Raw genomic sequence first — 14389 nt, forward strand, 5'->3', positions numbered from 1 at the left:
TGTTTTCATACAATTTAATATTTTTTGCATTTGACATCTATTTTCAGGAACTTTGTATGTTTTCTTTTCCTCTCTCTTGTATGCCTGGGCTCAATAACCTGCAGAGGCATTGGTACTTGGAACATATTGTACAACCATTTCATTGGTTCCTCCTTTTTTGGTTCGCTTTCCACGAATCTCTTTTTCAGTTGGTTCCTGTGTCTCTTTTGTATGCCTTTTCTACTTTTTATCTAATACATCATTTTACCTATGCATTTGGTAACTACGCCATCTTCCCAACTCTGCTTTCCATTCTTGTATGCCCTCATAAGCATCTTTTTGCCAATTTTAAAGAATCTTGCTATGTCTTCTGAGGCACCTTTTCTTTTCTTGCCAGGTAGCAATTTATCAAAGACTGATTTTACTTTCCTTGCAAACATCAGCTCTGCTGGTGAGCTACCTGCTGGTGTATTCAGATTTGGTGTCACATGGTACACTCTAAAAAATTGTTGTAGAGCTACCTCATCCGTGGCTTCCTTATTTGATTTTCTAAGGGCTCTTTTCAAGGTATCGACAAAACGTTCTGCCTGTCCATTAGATCTGGGATGGTATAGGGCTGTAGTTATATGTTCTACCATGAACGTTTCAGAAAATTTTTAAAATTCACTAGACACAGATTGCGTTCCATTGTCAGACACTATCCTGTCTGGGCTGCCAAATCTTACAAACAATTCATATAAAAAATTTATCACAGCTGAGGAGGTTGGTTTTTCTGCACTTACAAATTTCTAGTTATTTTGAGAAACTATCAACTACCACTACGTAGTAAGAAGCATTGAAAGGACCAGCAAAATCGATGTGTAGCCTCGACCATGGAACATCTACTCTTGAACAATGTTTACTTTTTATCATGGGAAATTTTTCATTTCATTTTGGCTTATATATAGGTGTTCCACTCTGTTTTACTACAATTTTTTGTTTCAGTCTCTCAGCTGCATTCTAACTTACAACTGAACCGACTATATTTCCACACAAAACACTTATGGGAATATTCCATACTTTGAATAGTTCCATCCACTCTGTGCTGAATAAATTAAGTGAACTTTTTAATACACATCTTTGTCTATTTTTTGTTTGACCTCAAAATGTTACATTACATATAAATTCACCAAAAAAATATAATCTTCTTCCCATAACACTATGTGCTACCTTTCTTGATTTAATTAAATTTGACTTACCAACATATTTCCAAGATTTTTTGTTTTCTTTTTATATTTTTGTTTATAATGGTGATATCACTACCAGTGTCTAACTGCATTTTAATGCTTGTATTTTTGATTTTCACCTTCATGACTTTCCTCATCATTATATCATCAGCTTCTTCCAATGACATACCATTTATTCTTTTTCCTTTCTTCTGATGTTTTGTCATCTTCATTCTACAGTGCGTCTTTATATGTCCAATATTACCACAATGAAAGCACTCCGCTTTCTTAAATGGACAGTTTTTCCTTGGGTGTATACCACCACATGCAAAACATGGGTTTATTTCCTGCTTTTTGTCATGTTTTTTAGAAAACACTTTATCTCTATTCTGACTATTTTGCACTTGTTTTACTTGGAAACAATCTTTCCATTCGATTTCCTCTGTGTTCTGTCTTAATTTGATTATCCTTTCACATTCTTCTGGCACTTGTAGTAGGGTTACCTCCTGGTTTTGTTCAAGCTTTGCGAGAACTCTAGTTCTAACTTCTGTGTCCTTCATGGCAGTAAGTCCCTGTGTAAAAAATCAGGCATTTGAACATATCTGGAGTTAATACGTCCAGCTTAAACTTCTCACATCCCCTGCTTACTCTACCAGCATATGTGATGTATTCCTCATCTTTGTTGAACAATGAGCTTTTTCCACTGAGAATTTTACTCAATATATCTATTGTGTCATTAAGGTTTATGACCAAAGGTTTTCTTGAGAGTACGTATTTACCATATTGTTCATGTTCTCTTGCCACCAGTTTTCTCAAGATTAAGTGCATTTTCATTTCATCGTCCTAGTCTTTATTTTTCTTTCTTGAAGGTTTGCTCATATCTTTTGTAGTATGCTTCGAAGGTAACTCCTTTGTGTGGTTCGTATTTGAGCTCTGACTTTCCTGATGACTTCAGTAATTGCAGTACTTGTTGCTGTAATATTATTTGTTGTTGTTGTTGATTCTGTTGTTGTTCTTGCAGCTGTAGCTGCTGCAGTTGTTGTTCTTTCAGTTGCTGTTTTTGCAATTCAAGCAAACCAGCCAACAAATTTTCCATAATTTTAGGGTTTTTTTTTTTTTGTAAAATTCACACAGCAAAACTTTTATGAGTTGTTAATTCTTCTTGATTTGTTAATTCCTTGTCAAGTTTATTAATTCCTTGAGAGTTGTTTAAATCCTTGTTACCACTGTTATAATCCTTAAAATGTTGAGTTGTTATAACGCCCACTTTGGTATACAGTATACTTAGTAAAACCAGTACAGACATGACTATCTCAAATAACTACTACGTGCTCTGGTACATCATGTACTTCACTTTACTCGGTTATTTCCATTCGTCACATGGAAGGAGGGTACCATTATTACTAATTCCTTACAGCAGTGACCAAAATATCTATTTATCTATCTGCATTGTTTGATCATTTTTATGTCCATTTTTCTATGCTTGCATGGGTTGGGTGAATATGACACTAACCCTTACCTTTTTATCAAGTTAGGAATCTATTATTCTACACAGCGTCAGAGGCACAAAGTGTCTAGACAATTTGTTGACAGAAGAAACTAACAACAATACTGTCTACCACACTTTTGTATAAGTGACTGCTGATGTAAGCAAATGCATACACATATACACATATGTGTGTGTGTGTGTGTGTGTGTGTGTGTGTGTGTGTGTGTGTGTGGTAAGTGTTCAGTTTAGAATTATTATGCAATCATGTTTCTTCTTGAATTTTACAGAATGTTGCGATCTTCGGTTTTAAATTGTGCCATTGTTTTGAAACACACAGAAACTCTGGATAAAGGAAAAGCAATCTTTGATCTGTGGCGATATTCCAATAAAAGGTAAAACTTGATTGCATTGTTTGATTTAATGACTGATTTTCATTTTCTTATAACATCATTAACACACGTGTATACACACATTCACACCTTGTAACATGTATATATAAGCAAACAACTACATCTAAAGCATCTTAGCTGCTACTGATACCTGACATATCAGAAATAGCAATCAAATTTCTCTATTGTTCTAAAAACAGAATATGTCTCAACAATATTATAGGCCCCAGGCAAATCAATGCACTGCATCATATAGTGTTTATGTATTAACACCATACATAGATCAGAATTGGGCAGCTGTCCAGAGTTCTCATGCCTTAAGACAACACTGAGGACATGCGAGATATTGAAAAATCAGATACCCATAAAAACAAAACATAATTCTTACCAAAATACTCTTAATCACAATTTTCTTTATTTAAGAGGCAGAAAGAAGAGAAATATCCCATTAACAAACACACACATACTCTGACTTCTAGATTTTTATGTCCTTACCATCCATATTCCTTATGTTAGCATTCAGAACCTGAATTAATTGTGCCTGTTGCTGTTCCATGCTTCTGTGCTTTTTCTCTATATCCGATATTTGTAACTGTTTTAAAGAACTTTTCTAATTTCGTGATATATGGATATGTTATCCATGCTTTAATTTCTTATGACCATATACACAATATGTGACACAATTTCAGTTCTATTCTAGTAGAAACCAGATAGCTTCATACATTTCATTCCTGATTCTCATCATCACCTGGACACATTACTTCTAATTTCAACCTTTTTTATGATCTCTGTGTAGACTTTCAATGATTTTGGCACTGATACATACATTATCATGATGAAGGATAACTTGTCATTTCCAACAACATAGATTCCACAGTTTTGCAGCTGATAACAGTTTAATGGAATGCATCACAAAATGACAAATGCCAACCCTCTACTACACACACATGCACATACAAAATTATTTGTGCAATTTTTTGTCTCTCTTCTCTTTGTTCAGGAAAATGGAGTTTACATTCATATAAGTTTTCTTTATTTGCCATAGTGTTAGATGAGTTTAATCATTTTGTTATCATACTTCTGTTGAAATATATATTACTTATATTTAAATTAATTCTGAAAATAATGAAGAATTTAGGAAAAAAACTTTATTATCATTAAGCTAGTAAAGGCAGTGAGCTGACAGAATCATTAGCACACAAGGCGATGAGCTGGCAGAAATGTTAGCACGCCGGGCGAAATGCTTAGCAGTATTTTGTCTGCTGTTATGTTCTGAGTTCAAATTCCGCCGAGGTCGACTTTGCCTTTCATCCTTTCGGGGTCGATTAAATAAGTACTAGTTACGCACTGGAGTCAATATAATCGATTTAATCCATTTGTCTGTCCTTGTTTGTCCTCTCTGTGTTTAGCCCCTTGTGGGCAATAAAGAAATAAGAATCATTAGCACACTGGGCAAAATATTTAGCAACATTTTTTCTGTCTTTATGTACTGAGTTCAAGTTCTGCTGAGGTCAACTTTGCCTTTTATCCTTTCAGGGTCGATAAATTAAGTACCAGTCTAGCTCTGGGATCAATGTAATCAACTTACTCCTTCTGAGAAATTACTGGCTTTGTGCCAAAATGTGGAACCATTATCAAGTTGGTGTTTGGAACATAACATTAACATGAAATTTTGATGGAAGGTTTTAATTTAGATCACTTTAAAAAAGTAAACTTGTTTCATGGAATCAGGGATGGTCTCGGGTGGGTTGGTATCAAAAGGGCTAAAATGTTTTAAAAGCATCTAATTTCATCAGATGTGGCAATTTGTCCCACCACCACACACACACTTTCAATCCTCTCAGCTGCCACCCTGAATCTGTCCCATAAGAAAAACAAGTTTAATGTATATTGGTAATGGACTGGCTTCAAAATAACATGGCTTAGTATTTCCTTTGAAAAGAATGGTAGTCTTAAAATCTCTTAATCTCCCAAAATATCCTGGGATTTCAATCTCATCAATTAATGATGACCCATCCACATTTATTGCAAACAAGCCATGATTATTTTCTTTTTAAGTCAGAAACGATAATGCTGTGTTCTTATTGGTTTCCACTAATGCATCAAACTTGCCTAAAATTTCAATGTGTGATCCATCAAATTGTTTTAGTATTAGATCATATATTCTTAATTTTCATTTATTCAAATCTGTCCAGAAATTATCAGGTAAGACAAGTTACCTGACTGCTGTTATCACCATGTGCACCTTAACATTAATGAGTTTCACATTGACCACTGCATTATTTTTTCATGCCAGTTACATAAAAACTGGTAAAATATTCATTTTAAATTTCATTAACTATTTGTATAGATTTACATAACCACCTAAAAAGAAATCTTTCTTTTCCATATTTGACGCAAATTTTACCAAATGCTGGTCAGTCTGATGGTGCAGAATTATATCCAGGAGGCAACATAAAATCAGATATTTTTTTCATGTTTCAATCAATATCCAACAGGGACATCCTCAACATCACCTTCACATCTCCATCAATCACTGAGATTCAGAAATCATTTAAAACTGTTGAATGTATTTGACATAGGCATAGCGTTTTGGATTACCCAACTGAAGATATTTTGAAGCTTTTACTTGATGCTCTAATGTTTGCATGCCATCTATGAGTTTTATCCAAATTTTCATCAACTTCTGCACTTCATCTATTATTTCTAGTATCTATATCAAAATAACAAAAATGAACAGAACCAATTTCTTGGAATAATTTGGAATTGATTCAATCCAATTTTAATGCTGTCATAACAATATCTGACTCTTTCAGGAATTATGAATTTCATTTTGGAACAAACTCATGTCACTATTATAAATTTTATACCACCAAAATTCTTTGTTTAAAATACCAGGTGTTACCCCATTACCAAAACTTACAATGAACACCATATCTATTTCTGATAAAAATATAAATCTGTATTTTTTTATCTAATTAGTATTCAAAAGGATTTGTTTTGGCCACAGCAGTAAAGAATCACAGCCAAACTTCTATATTTCTGGGTCATCAAGTGGAAGTTTGTAATTGTTAATTAGTGATGTCATTGTTGTATCGAACTAAGTTCATTTCTGAAAAACAATAGTCTCACATGATGCTTTTATGTTCAGAAGTCTTAATCAACTGAATAACCAAGCCTTGACATTAAACTGGTGACTGTCTTAAATAGTCTTAATTACCATGTAATTATTAGCATAATGATTGTATCACAGATTCAAAGATCTGGCTTTTGACAATCACCTTACTTCAAATTAAATGATAATGATTCTGATGTTTTTTTTTAATCTCTCTTCCCCTATTCTCATTGTCATCTTTTTTAATCATGATTTTGTGTGAAAATATTTCTTTGTTTCAGTTTTACATCAAGCACCCTAATATTTCAACAACTGCACCACTATCATATAAGATATTAATAGTGTCAGTGATATGTAATTGTATCACATTTCTAGATAGCATTAACACAACTCACTGTCAATTATAATCTCCATTCTCAACAATAATGGTGGTCTTGTTCTGTAATTCACCCTTATTTCTTCAACTTTTCCTAATCCATTTATAGTTTTCTTCTCTATTTCTAACACATTCTAAGCACATAATCTATATTTATTATTAGTGGTAATATCATCTGCCTCCTTTGTCTTTATCATTCCTGTGTTGATATAGTTGTTTTCTTTAACTATTTATATACAATAAAGCAAATAGTAGCATCCAAAGGCACTAGTGATGGTCTGTATTCACAATTACTAAGTGTAAATAGTTCAGAAGTGGAATAAATTGTTTTTCCATGAAGGAGAGGAAAAGCTATTTCACTCTTCTTACACCAATTATCATCATCATTTTAACACTTTTTTCTTTGTCAGCTGTGTTGACTATGTAACACAATATCCACCTTTTTGATTTTTCCTCACGGTGTCAACTTTGCCTTTTATCCTTTCCAGGCTTTTAAAGTACTGGAAAAGTTCTTATATCCTTTGTAAGACAGTTGCTTATGACTGGGCAAATATAAGTGCTAGTGTAGTTGCAAGTTGAGATAAATTTGATAAAATATTGGTCAAGGACTGGGGTCAATTTAGCACTCTCATTAAGCATTCTCAACATAAATGGAATTATAATAGCAGACAAAACCTCTTTTAGGCTGAGTATTACCATTCTTCCCATGTCTTCTCTTTGTATTATAAATTTCTAATCCAGTACTCATTGAGGCTTCATATCACATGCCCATGCTAGCACAATTTTCTCTGCTAAACACAAATTCTCTCCATCCAGTCAGGATCAACATTTCCAGTCGATTTGTCTAACAAAATGCCTTGTGAGATATTGTCATTGCTCTTTACTTTCTGATTTCACATAATACTAAGATTCCCTTGATCTTTCATACTTTTGCACAGATAAAATTGAATACCAATCCAAAGTTTGGGTCAGTCTTAAATGAGTAAAGAAAGTATCCTCTAAAATATGAGGTTTTGTGCCTTATGTTAGGAATCAGTGCTACATATCAACCAAGTCATGCTCTTTCAATTTCACTTTTCCAGGTTTATTTCATTTTATTCTATCAAAAGATTTCTGGACTAGTTCTATAGCATACCAACAAATGACAGCACATGGTTGCATGTGCAGTGAGAGCTAGCAGTCATCTTCATGAGGCTATTTGCTGAGTGATATTGCTGTGTTTACTTTGCAAGTTGTGAAATTTGTGTTTTTGTAATCATATGTATGCTGTAGTCTGCGATTTTTGTCATGGACAAGAAGTTGGAACAAAGAGCCAACGTGAAATTTTACGTTAAACTTGGGAAGTCTACTACAGAAACATTGAGCATGCTACAACAAGCTTATGGCAAGATGGTAATGGGTCGTACACAATGTTTTGAGTAGCACAGGCCCTTCAAAAGTGGAAGAACATCCTTGGAAGATGATGAGTGATCTGGAAGACCTGCCACAAGCATCACTCCCAGAAATGTGGAGAAAAGTCATCAGTTTGTGCACGAGGATCGTTGGAAGATAACCAAACAACATTGCTGATGTTGTTGGCCTGTGATACAGGCCCTTGCAGGCAGTCCTAATGTCTGAATTGAATATGCAGCATGCCAAGTTTGTCCCCTGTCTACTAACCAATGAGCAGAAAAAAGCATTGTGTTGAAGTCTGTCAAGATCTCTGTCAGCAAGCCACTGATGACTCATCCTTCATGTTGAAGATCATCACCGGTGGGGACAGTTGGGTCTTCAGGTATGACCCCTGAGATGAAGCCGCAGTCATAACAATGGAAGACCACAGAAAGCACAACAGATCCACAGTTTAATCAAGAGCATACTCATCGTTTTTTCAACATCTTCAGTATTGTGCATCAAGAATTCATCCCCTAGGGCCAGACCATCATTCTTGAGATCTACTGCAAAGTTTTGAAGCATTTGAGAAGGTCATTTCACAAAAGTGACTGGATTTGTGGAGCACACACTCATTCGTGAGTTTCTCACCAAAAACCAACATGATATCACTTCCATGGTGCATTTTACATGCCACCAGCACGGGATCCAGTCAGGCAGCATTGGCAACGACACACACTCAAATAGTGCATTTTACATGCCACCAGCACAGGAGCCAGTCAGGTGGATTCCAAAAGTAGCAGGAATGCTGGGACTATAGTACTACTGTGTAAAGTGACTATTTCAAAGAAGATGATGTTAAAACTTAGGTAAATAAGTTATTCTTTTTATTAAATATAACTAGTTCTGGAACCTTTTTATACAACCCTGGTGAGTAAGTTTGGTAGATGGAAACTGAAAAGAAGCCTGTCATTTATGTAAGTGTGTGTTAGAGAGAGAGAGAGAGAGAGAGAGAGAGAGAGAGGATATGTATGCATGTGTTGCCTTGTGTTGACATCACATGCTAAATGAAAACAAATCAGACAAATCATGCCATCATACAAATGGTATCATTTATTTGCAATTTTGTGTTGCAAATGTTCAAACTAGGGGAACATGTTGCCTTGCTTGGAAACATGAGGATTGGCAACAAGAGCTATATATATATATATATATATATATATATATACATATACATCTGTCTTATGGAATTCTTTTCTGTCACCATAGATAAACCTATGACTTTGGTAGAGGACATATGCTTTCAATAGATTGTACTATAACAAGCAGGTCATCAGTATATAAAAGCTCCCGAAGAATGGTCAATTGTGACCTCTTTTGGTAGAGTCTCAAGAACTTTATTAAATAAAAAGAAGCTAAAGACACAGTCTTGTTGGACATCTACTTTTATATCAAATACCTTAATATAAAGTCATTGCTTCCTCTTACCTTCCCTACACTCTTGTACATCACTTATACAGCTCTTGCAAACCATTTATCTACACCTAGTTTCCTCAGAATGTACTAGGCTATACAGATGACTTAAGGAAAGACTGTAACCAGTCCAATATATGCAGTGTTGTTTCTTACCTAAGGACTTCTAGAAGTATCTCATTAATTTCATTATAACCCAAACACAGAAATTACCACTTTGTGTTTTTTTCAACCAATGCTACCCATAACTAACTTTTGCTAAACATTTGATATCTATTTCCAGAACTGTCTAACTGTTTGTCAGTTAATCATCATCAACATCATCATCATTTACAGGAACTGGCCAGCTGGAGAGCTGCCCAGGCTACAATTGTCTGTTTTAGCATGGTTGCTATGGCTGGATACCTTTCCTAACACCAACCACTTTACAGAGTGCTTTTTATATTGCACTGGTATAGGTGCAACTACATGGCACGTGTGATTTTTACGTGGTGCTGACACAAGTGCTCTATACATGGTACCAGCACAAGTTCCTTCTACATGGTCCCAGAACAAGCGCTGTTTACGTGTCAGTGGCATGCTTTTTACATTGTTCTGACATGGGCTGTAATGGTCACAGTTTTACTTTGCTTGATATGACTTCCCAAGCACAGCAAATTACCATAGGTCACAAAAACCATTGTTTTTCCCACCTTTTCATTTGATTTGAGATGGCCATAAAAGAAAAAATATATCCAGCATTTTCATCATTCAGAGTAAATTCCCTTTTGCGACCATCACTGAAAAATGAGTATTGCTTTGTAATATGTAACATACTTCACTAATTGTTTTAGGTGCCTATGTAGTTATAAACAGGCATAAACACCCTCTTAACCTTCCTACCTTTGACCCACTAGAACATCGAAGATGTAACAGATAACAGGAGAGAGGAGTGCATCAGCACTTGTCTGATATTCATTTTCAGTTGACTATACTGGAGCAGTGTGAAATGAAGTGTCTTGTTCAATAACACTGCCCATGCAGAAATCAAAACTATGACCCAACACCCTTACATAAAAGCCCCTTTAAAAGAAAGAAAAAATTTAGAACAGAGGAACTAAAAGAGATAAAGTGAAAATTTTTATTTTTATTTGTTGATATCAGCTAAATCAGAGGAGCTGAAAACTTTGTTGACTGCAATTAATTTAGAAAGAATTAGATATCGTACTGTAAGTCTAACTCTATTAGTGAGAAAGATAAGCTCTAGTATAAGTGTAATTTCTAAGTGTGTTAGTTGTACTTCTAATGCTCACCTACATATATAAGGATCTATATGTGTGGGAATGTAGATAGATAAATAAATAAATTGACAGACAGATATAGATTCAGACAGACAGTAAAAAACTAAAATGTGGAACATTATGAGATAAGAAAGGAATAAAAAAACAAATAATATATAAAGTTAAATAAATAAAATGTAGCTGAAAAATCAAAGAATATGTACAATGAAAATAGATACACCAGGATCTGTGTAAACAGAGACACATGTTTTGGGTTATTAAACAGGATTATTTCTCCATACTTAAAGGTTTTGAGCAGTTGATATTACTCATCTGTACTCAACTGTGTGTCTGAAATAATTACTATGGACTGGACATACTGATAATACAGTGTGTGTGTGCGTGTAAATGTAGGTGTGGCTGTAATAAGAAGCTTGCTTCCTAACCACATGTTTCTGGGTTCAGTCCCAGCCTCGGGCCAACTAAAGCCTTGTGAGTGTATTTAGTAGATGAAAACTGAAAGAAACCTATCATATACAGGATGGGTAAAAAGTAAGTAGGCATTAAAAATTTGTAATAAAATCTATATTCCTTTTACAAATTTATTGAAACAAATGATACATTTTCTTTATTACATGGGAAAAATGAAGTAAATCTTCATATTTCAACGTAAGCACCAGTGGCGTCATCCAGTTTCCTCAAAAGGACAGGGATGGAAGGAACAACCTTAAGAAGGACATTGTTTGGGACATCATTGAGAACCTCCTGAATCTGTGTCTCCCAGTCTTCCAGTGTAGGAGGTTTTGTCTTGTACACCTCCTCTTTTGTGTAACCCTAACAGATAAAAATCACATGGAGTGAGATCTGGACTTCTTGGAGGTCTGGACTTCTGGACTTCTGCGGTCACATGCTCCTGCATATGATGGATTTTCCAAAGACAAAAATTCAATTCTTTATGCAACAGTGTATGTAGTGTGTGTCTTGTTAGTCCACTTTCACAAGCTGCTTGATGTGTTGATTTTTGTGGGCTGTGATCAAACATTTCCTGCACTCTTGCCACATTCTTCCCTGATCAGGATGTGGTTGGACAGCCACTTCTTCTTGCATCGTTCATAGAGCCCATGGTCATCAGCTTTGCATGACAACTTTTTATTGTCTCCAGATGTAGTGTTGCATGCTTACCTTTCCATGCACCTCACCATCTCTGAATCAAAACAATGGAATTCCACATTTCATAGCATGCTGCTATCTTAGCTTGTTCCTGAACAGTCAAGTGACCAGCCATCTCGAAAATAGGAAATAAGACAATAAGAAAATAAGATATCTCCATTAGCATTGTCTGTTTAAAAAATGTTTTCAGCATGATTTCAGTGATACTAAAAATTCTATAAGCAATTTCTAATGCCTAGTTACTTTCCACCCACCCTGTATATACATATATATATATATCCAAACTTTTAAATTTTTAAATTTAAGAGAGAGATTTGATGCTAACATCCATTATAAATGTAATTTATTCCTATGTCAACATTTCTGTATAAAGCTATATTTGACCGTCAAATTTAAGTCAAACATATAAGTTGCCATACACGTCTTCAGGGAATAACATTTGAGAATAAACAAATCAAACAAAAAATCAAAAATTGGAGATCAATGACTTTTTTATTTTTGTCCCTTTCTAAACTAAAGTCTATTAAGGGGAGGCAACCCCTTGCCATATTATGGGAAATGTTCACAATTTTTTACTCAAAACTCTATTCTAATAGGAATTAAATTATATTATCCTAGGAGCTATTGTAAAGCCCACAATTGCTATTGGTAAATTGTACATTGATATGCCTGCCTTAAGAGCTAATATGATACTGCATTGTACTATAAAATATAGATTATAAATGACCCTCAATTACAATAGGAATTATTATCTCTAGGAGCTTTTTCAAAAACCACAGCTGCTATATGTAAGTTACATATTAATATATTAATATGGCCTGCTTTAGGGCCTAATATTATACCCTATGCACTCTAGGTTATAAATTATAAACAATTTTCCACTAGAATGAAGATCTATAGTGTGTTATCATACCTGTAGGAGGTTATGCAAAACCCACAATTGCTATTGTCAAGTTATACATTTATATGGCCTGCCTTAAGATCTAATATCACACTATATTGTACTATAAGTTATAAATAAGTCTCCATTATAATGGAATCCATATTAAATTGTCCCTAGAAGTTTATGGCAAAACCACAGCCGCTATTTGTAACTTTAATATTTTAATATGGCCTGCCTTAATATCTAATATTATATTATTATTATTATTATACTACAATCAGTTTCAATATAGTAAACCTTCTCTTTGTAACCTGCTCTATTTAATGCTGAATTATAGAATTGAGCTTCATTATTAAAAATCCTATTATTAGCAGATAATCTGGAGAGTCTTAATGAAATATTTTAAACTAAATTATCAATAATACCTCTAGGATGGTTACTACAATGTACTATAGATTATAGTCAATTCTCTGTTACAATGGAACTCAATCCTCAATTGTCACTAGGAGTTTTAGTAAAGACCACAACTGCTATTGGTAAATTATACACTAATGTGGCCTACCTTAAGACCTAAACTTATATTGTAATTTACTATAAATTATAGCTAATCTTCAACTACCATGGGAATCCATACTATATTATCTTTAGAGGCTTTTACAAAATCCCTGCTGCTATTGGTAAATTATATTAGTATGACCTGTCTAGAGACTAACTACTACGGTATACTGTACTATAATACCCTGTCATATTGCAATTTTATTTAAACCAGCGAAAAGTGTGTCCTAAAAAATGTGTACATTTTAGAGCATTATTTGTTAGTTTATTTATCAACTTACCCTTAAAGAATAATATGTGATAAAGTTCTAAGGTACATAACGAACAGTATTTCCTACCCTTATCGTACGGGAATGACCTTGCGATAACCGACCATTGAAACGAATATCGCTTTTTTTGTTCTTTGAGTTCCCAGATGAATTTACTAAGGCTAGTGCTTGCTATTTTACTTCTATCTCTAAAGGTACTATAATGATTAGATATTCTTTTACAGATTTGTCCCGAAGTACACCCCGGGTATCGCTTAACATCTGTCTGAGTCCTTACCTTACATTGATAAACTACATTTCTAACTCTCACATTAGGGCCTTCAAATTTCAATCTTCTAGGGTTGATCTCTGTTACTGTAATCAAATTCCGATTATTACTATCATTATCACTATTATTAATACCGCCATTATGATTATTATTATTATTATTATTATTACCATTTATATCAGGGTTCATATCGCTATCCACCCCTATTTCTTTAGATTTCAGTATTTTAAAATTATGGATATATAACCAAGGAGAACGATCCCTAAGGAGTCTAATTTAGACTTTTTTGCGGTGAAATCTCCTGCTAAATTGGTAACGATTACATAATTTTCTATGAAAAATTATATATATATATATATATATATATATATATATATATATTTGTGTGTGTGTGTGTGTGTGTGGGTGGGTGGGTGTGTGTGTCTTAGTGTCTGTGTTTAACCCACCACCACTGCTTAGCAACTGATGCTATTGTGTTTACATACCCATAACTTAGAGGTTTGGCAAAATGGACCAACAGAATATGTACCAGGTTAAAAAAACAAATTGATAAATATTAGTGTCAAATCTTTCAACTAAAAATTCTTC

The 14389-nt window shown here is 34.2% G+C and overlaps 1 protein-coding gene across 5 annotated transcripts in view; it reads left to right on the forward strand.

Moving 5' to 3' along the window:
• The window catches only part of LOC106869101 (endoplasmic reticulum aminopeptidase 1), a 1176109-nt gene that overhangs the window by 1130912 nt on the left and 30808 nt on the right, over positions 1 to 14389 (forward strand). For all 5 annotated transcript variants that reach the window (XM_089357447.1, XM_089357445.1, XM_052970645.2 and 2 more), the window contains exon 16: positions 2961 to 3065. In XM_089357447.1, coding sequence (XP_089213573.1) covers positions 2961 to 3065 — 105 coding nt within the window. The remainder of the gene's footprint in view (positions 1 to 2960; positions 3066 to 14389) is intronic.

Source organism: Octopus bimaculoides, chromosome 9, assembly GCF_046866305.1.
Source record: "Octopus bimaculoides isolate indiv1 chromosome 9, ASM4686630v1, whole genome shotgun sequence".
Classification (NCBI taxonomy): Eukaryota; Metazoa; Mollusca; class Cephalopoda; order Octopoda; family Octopodidae; genus Octopus; species Octopus bimaculoides.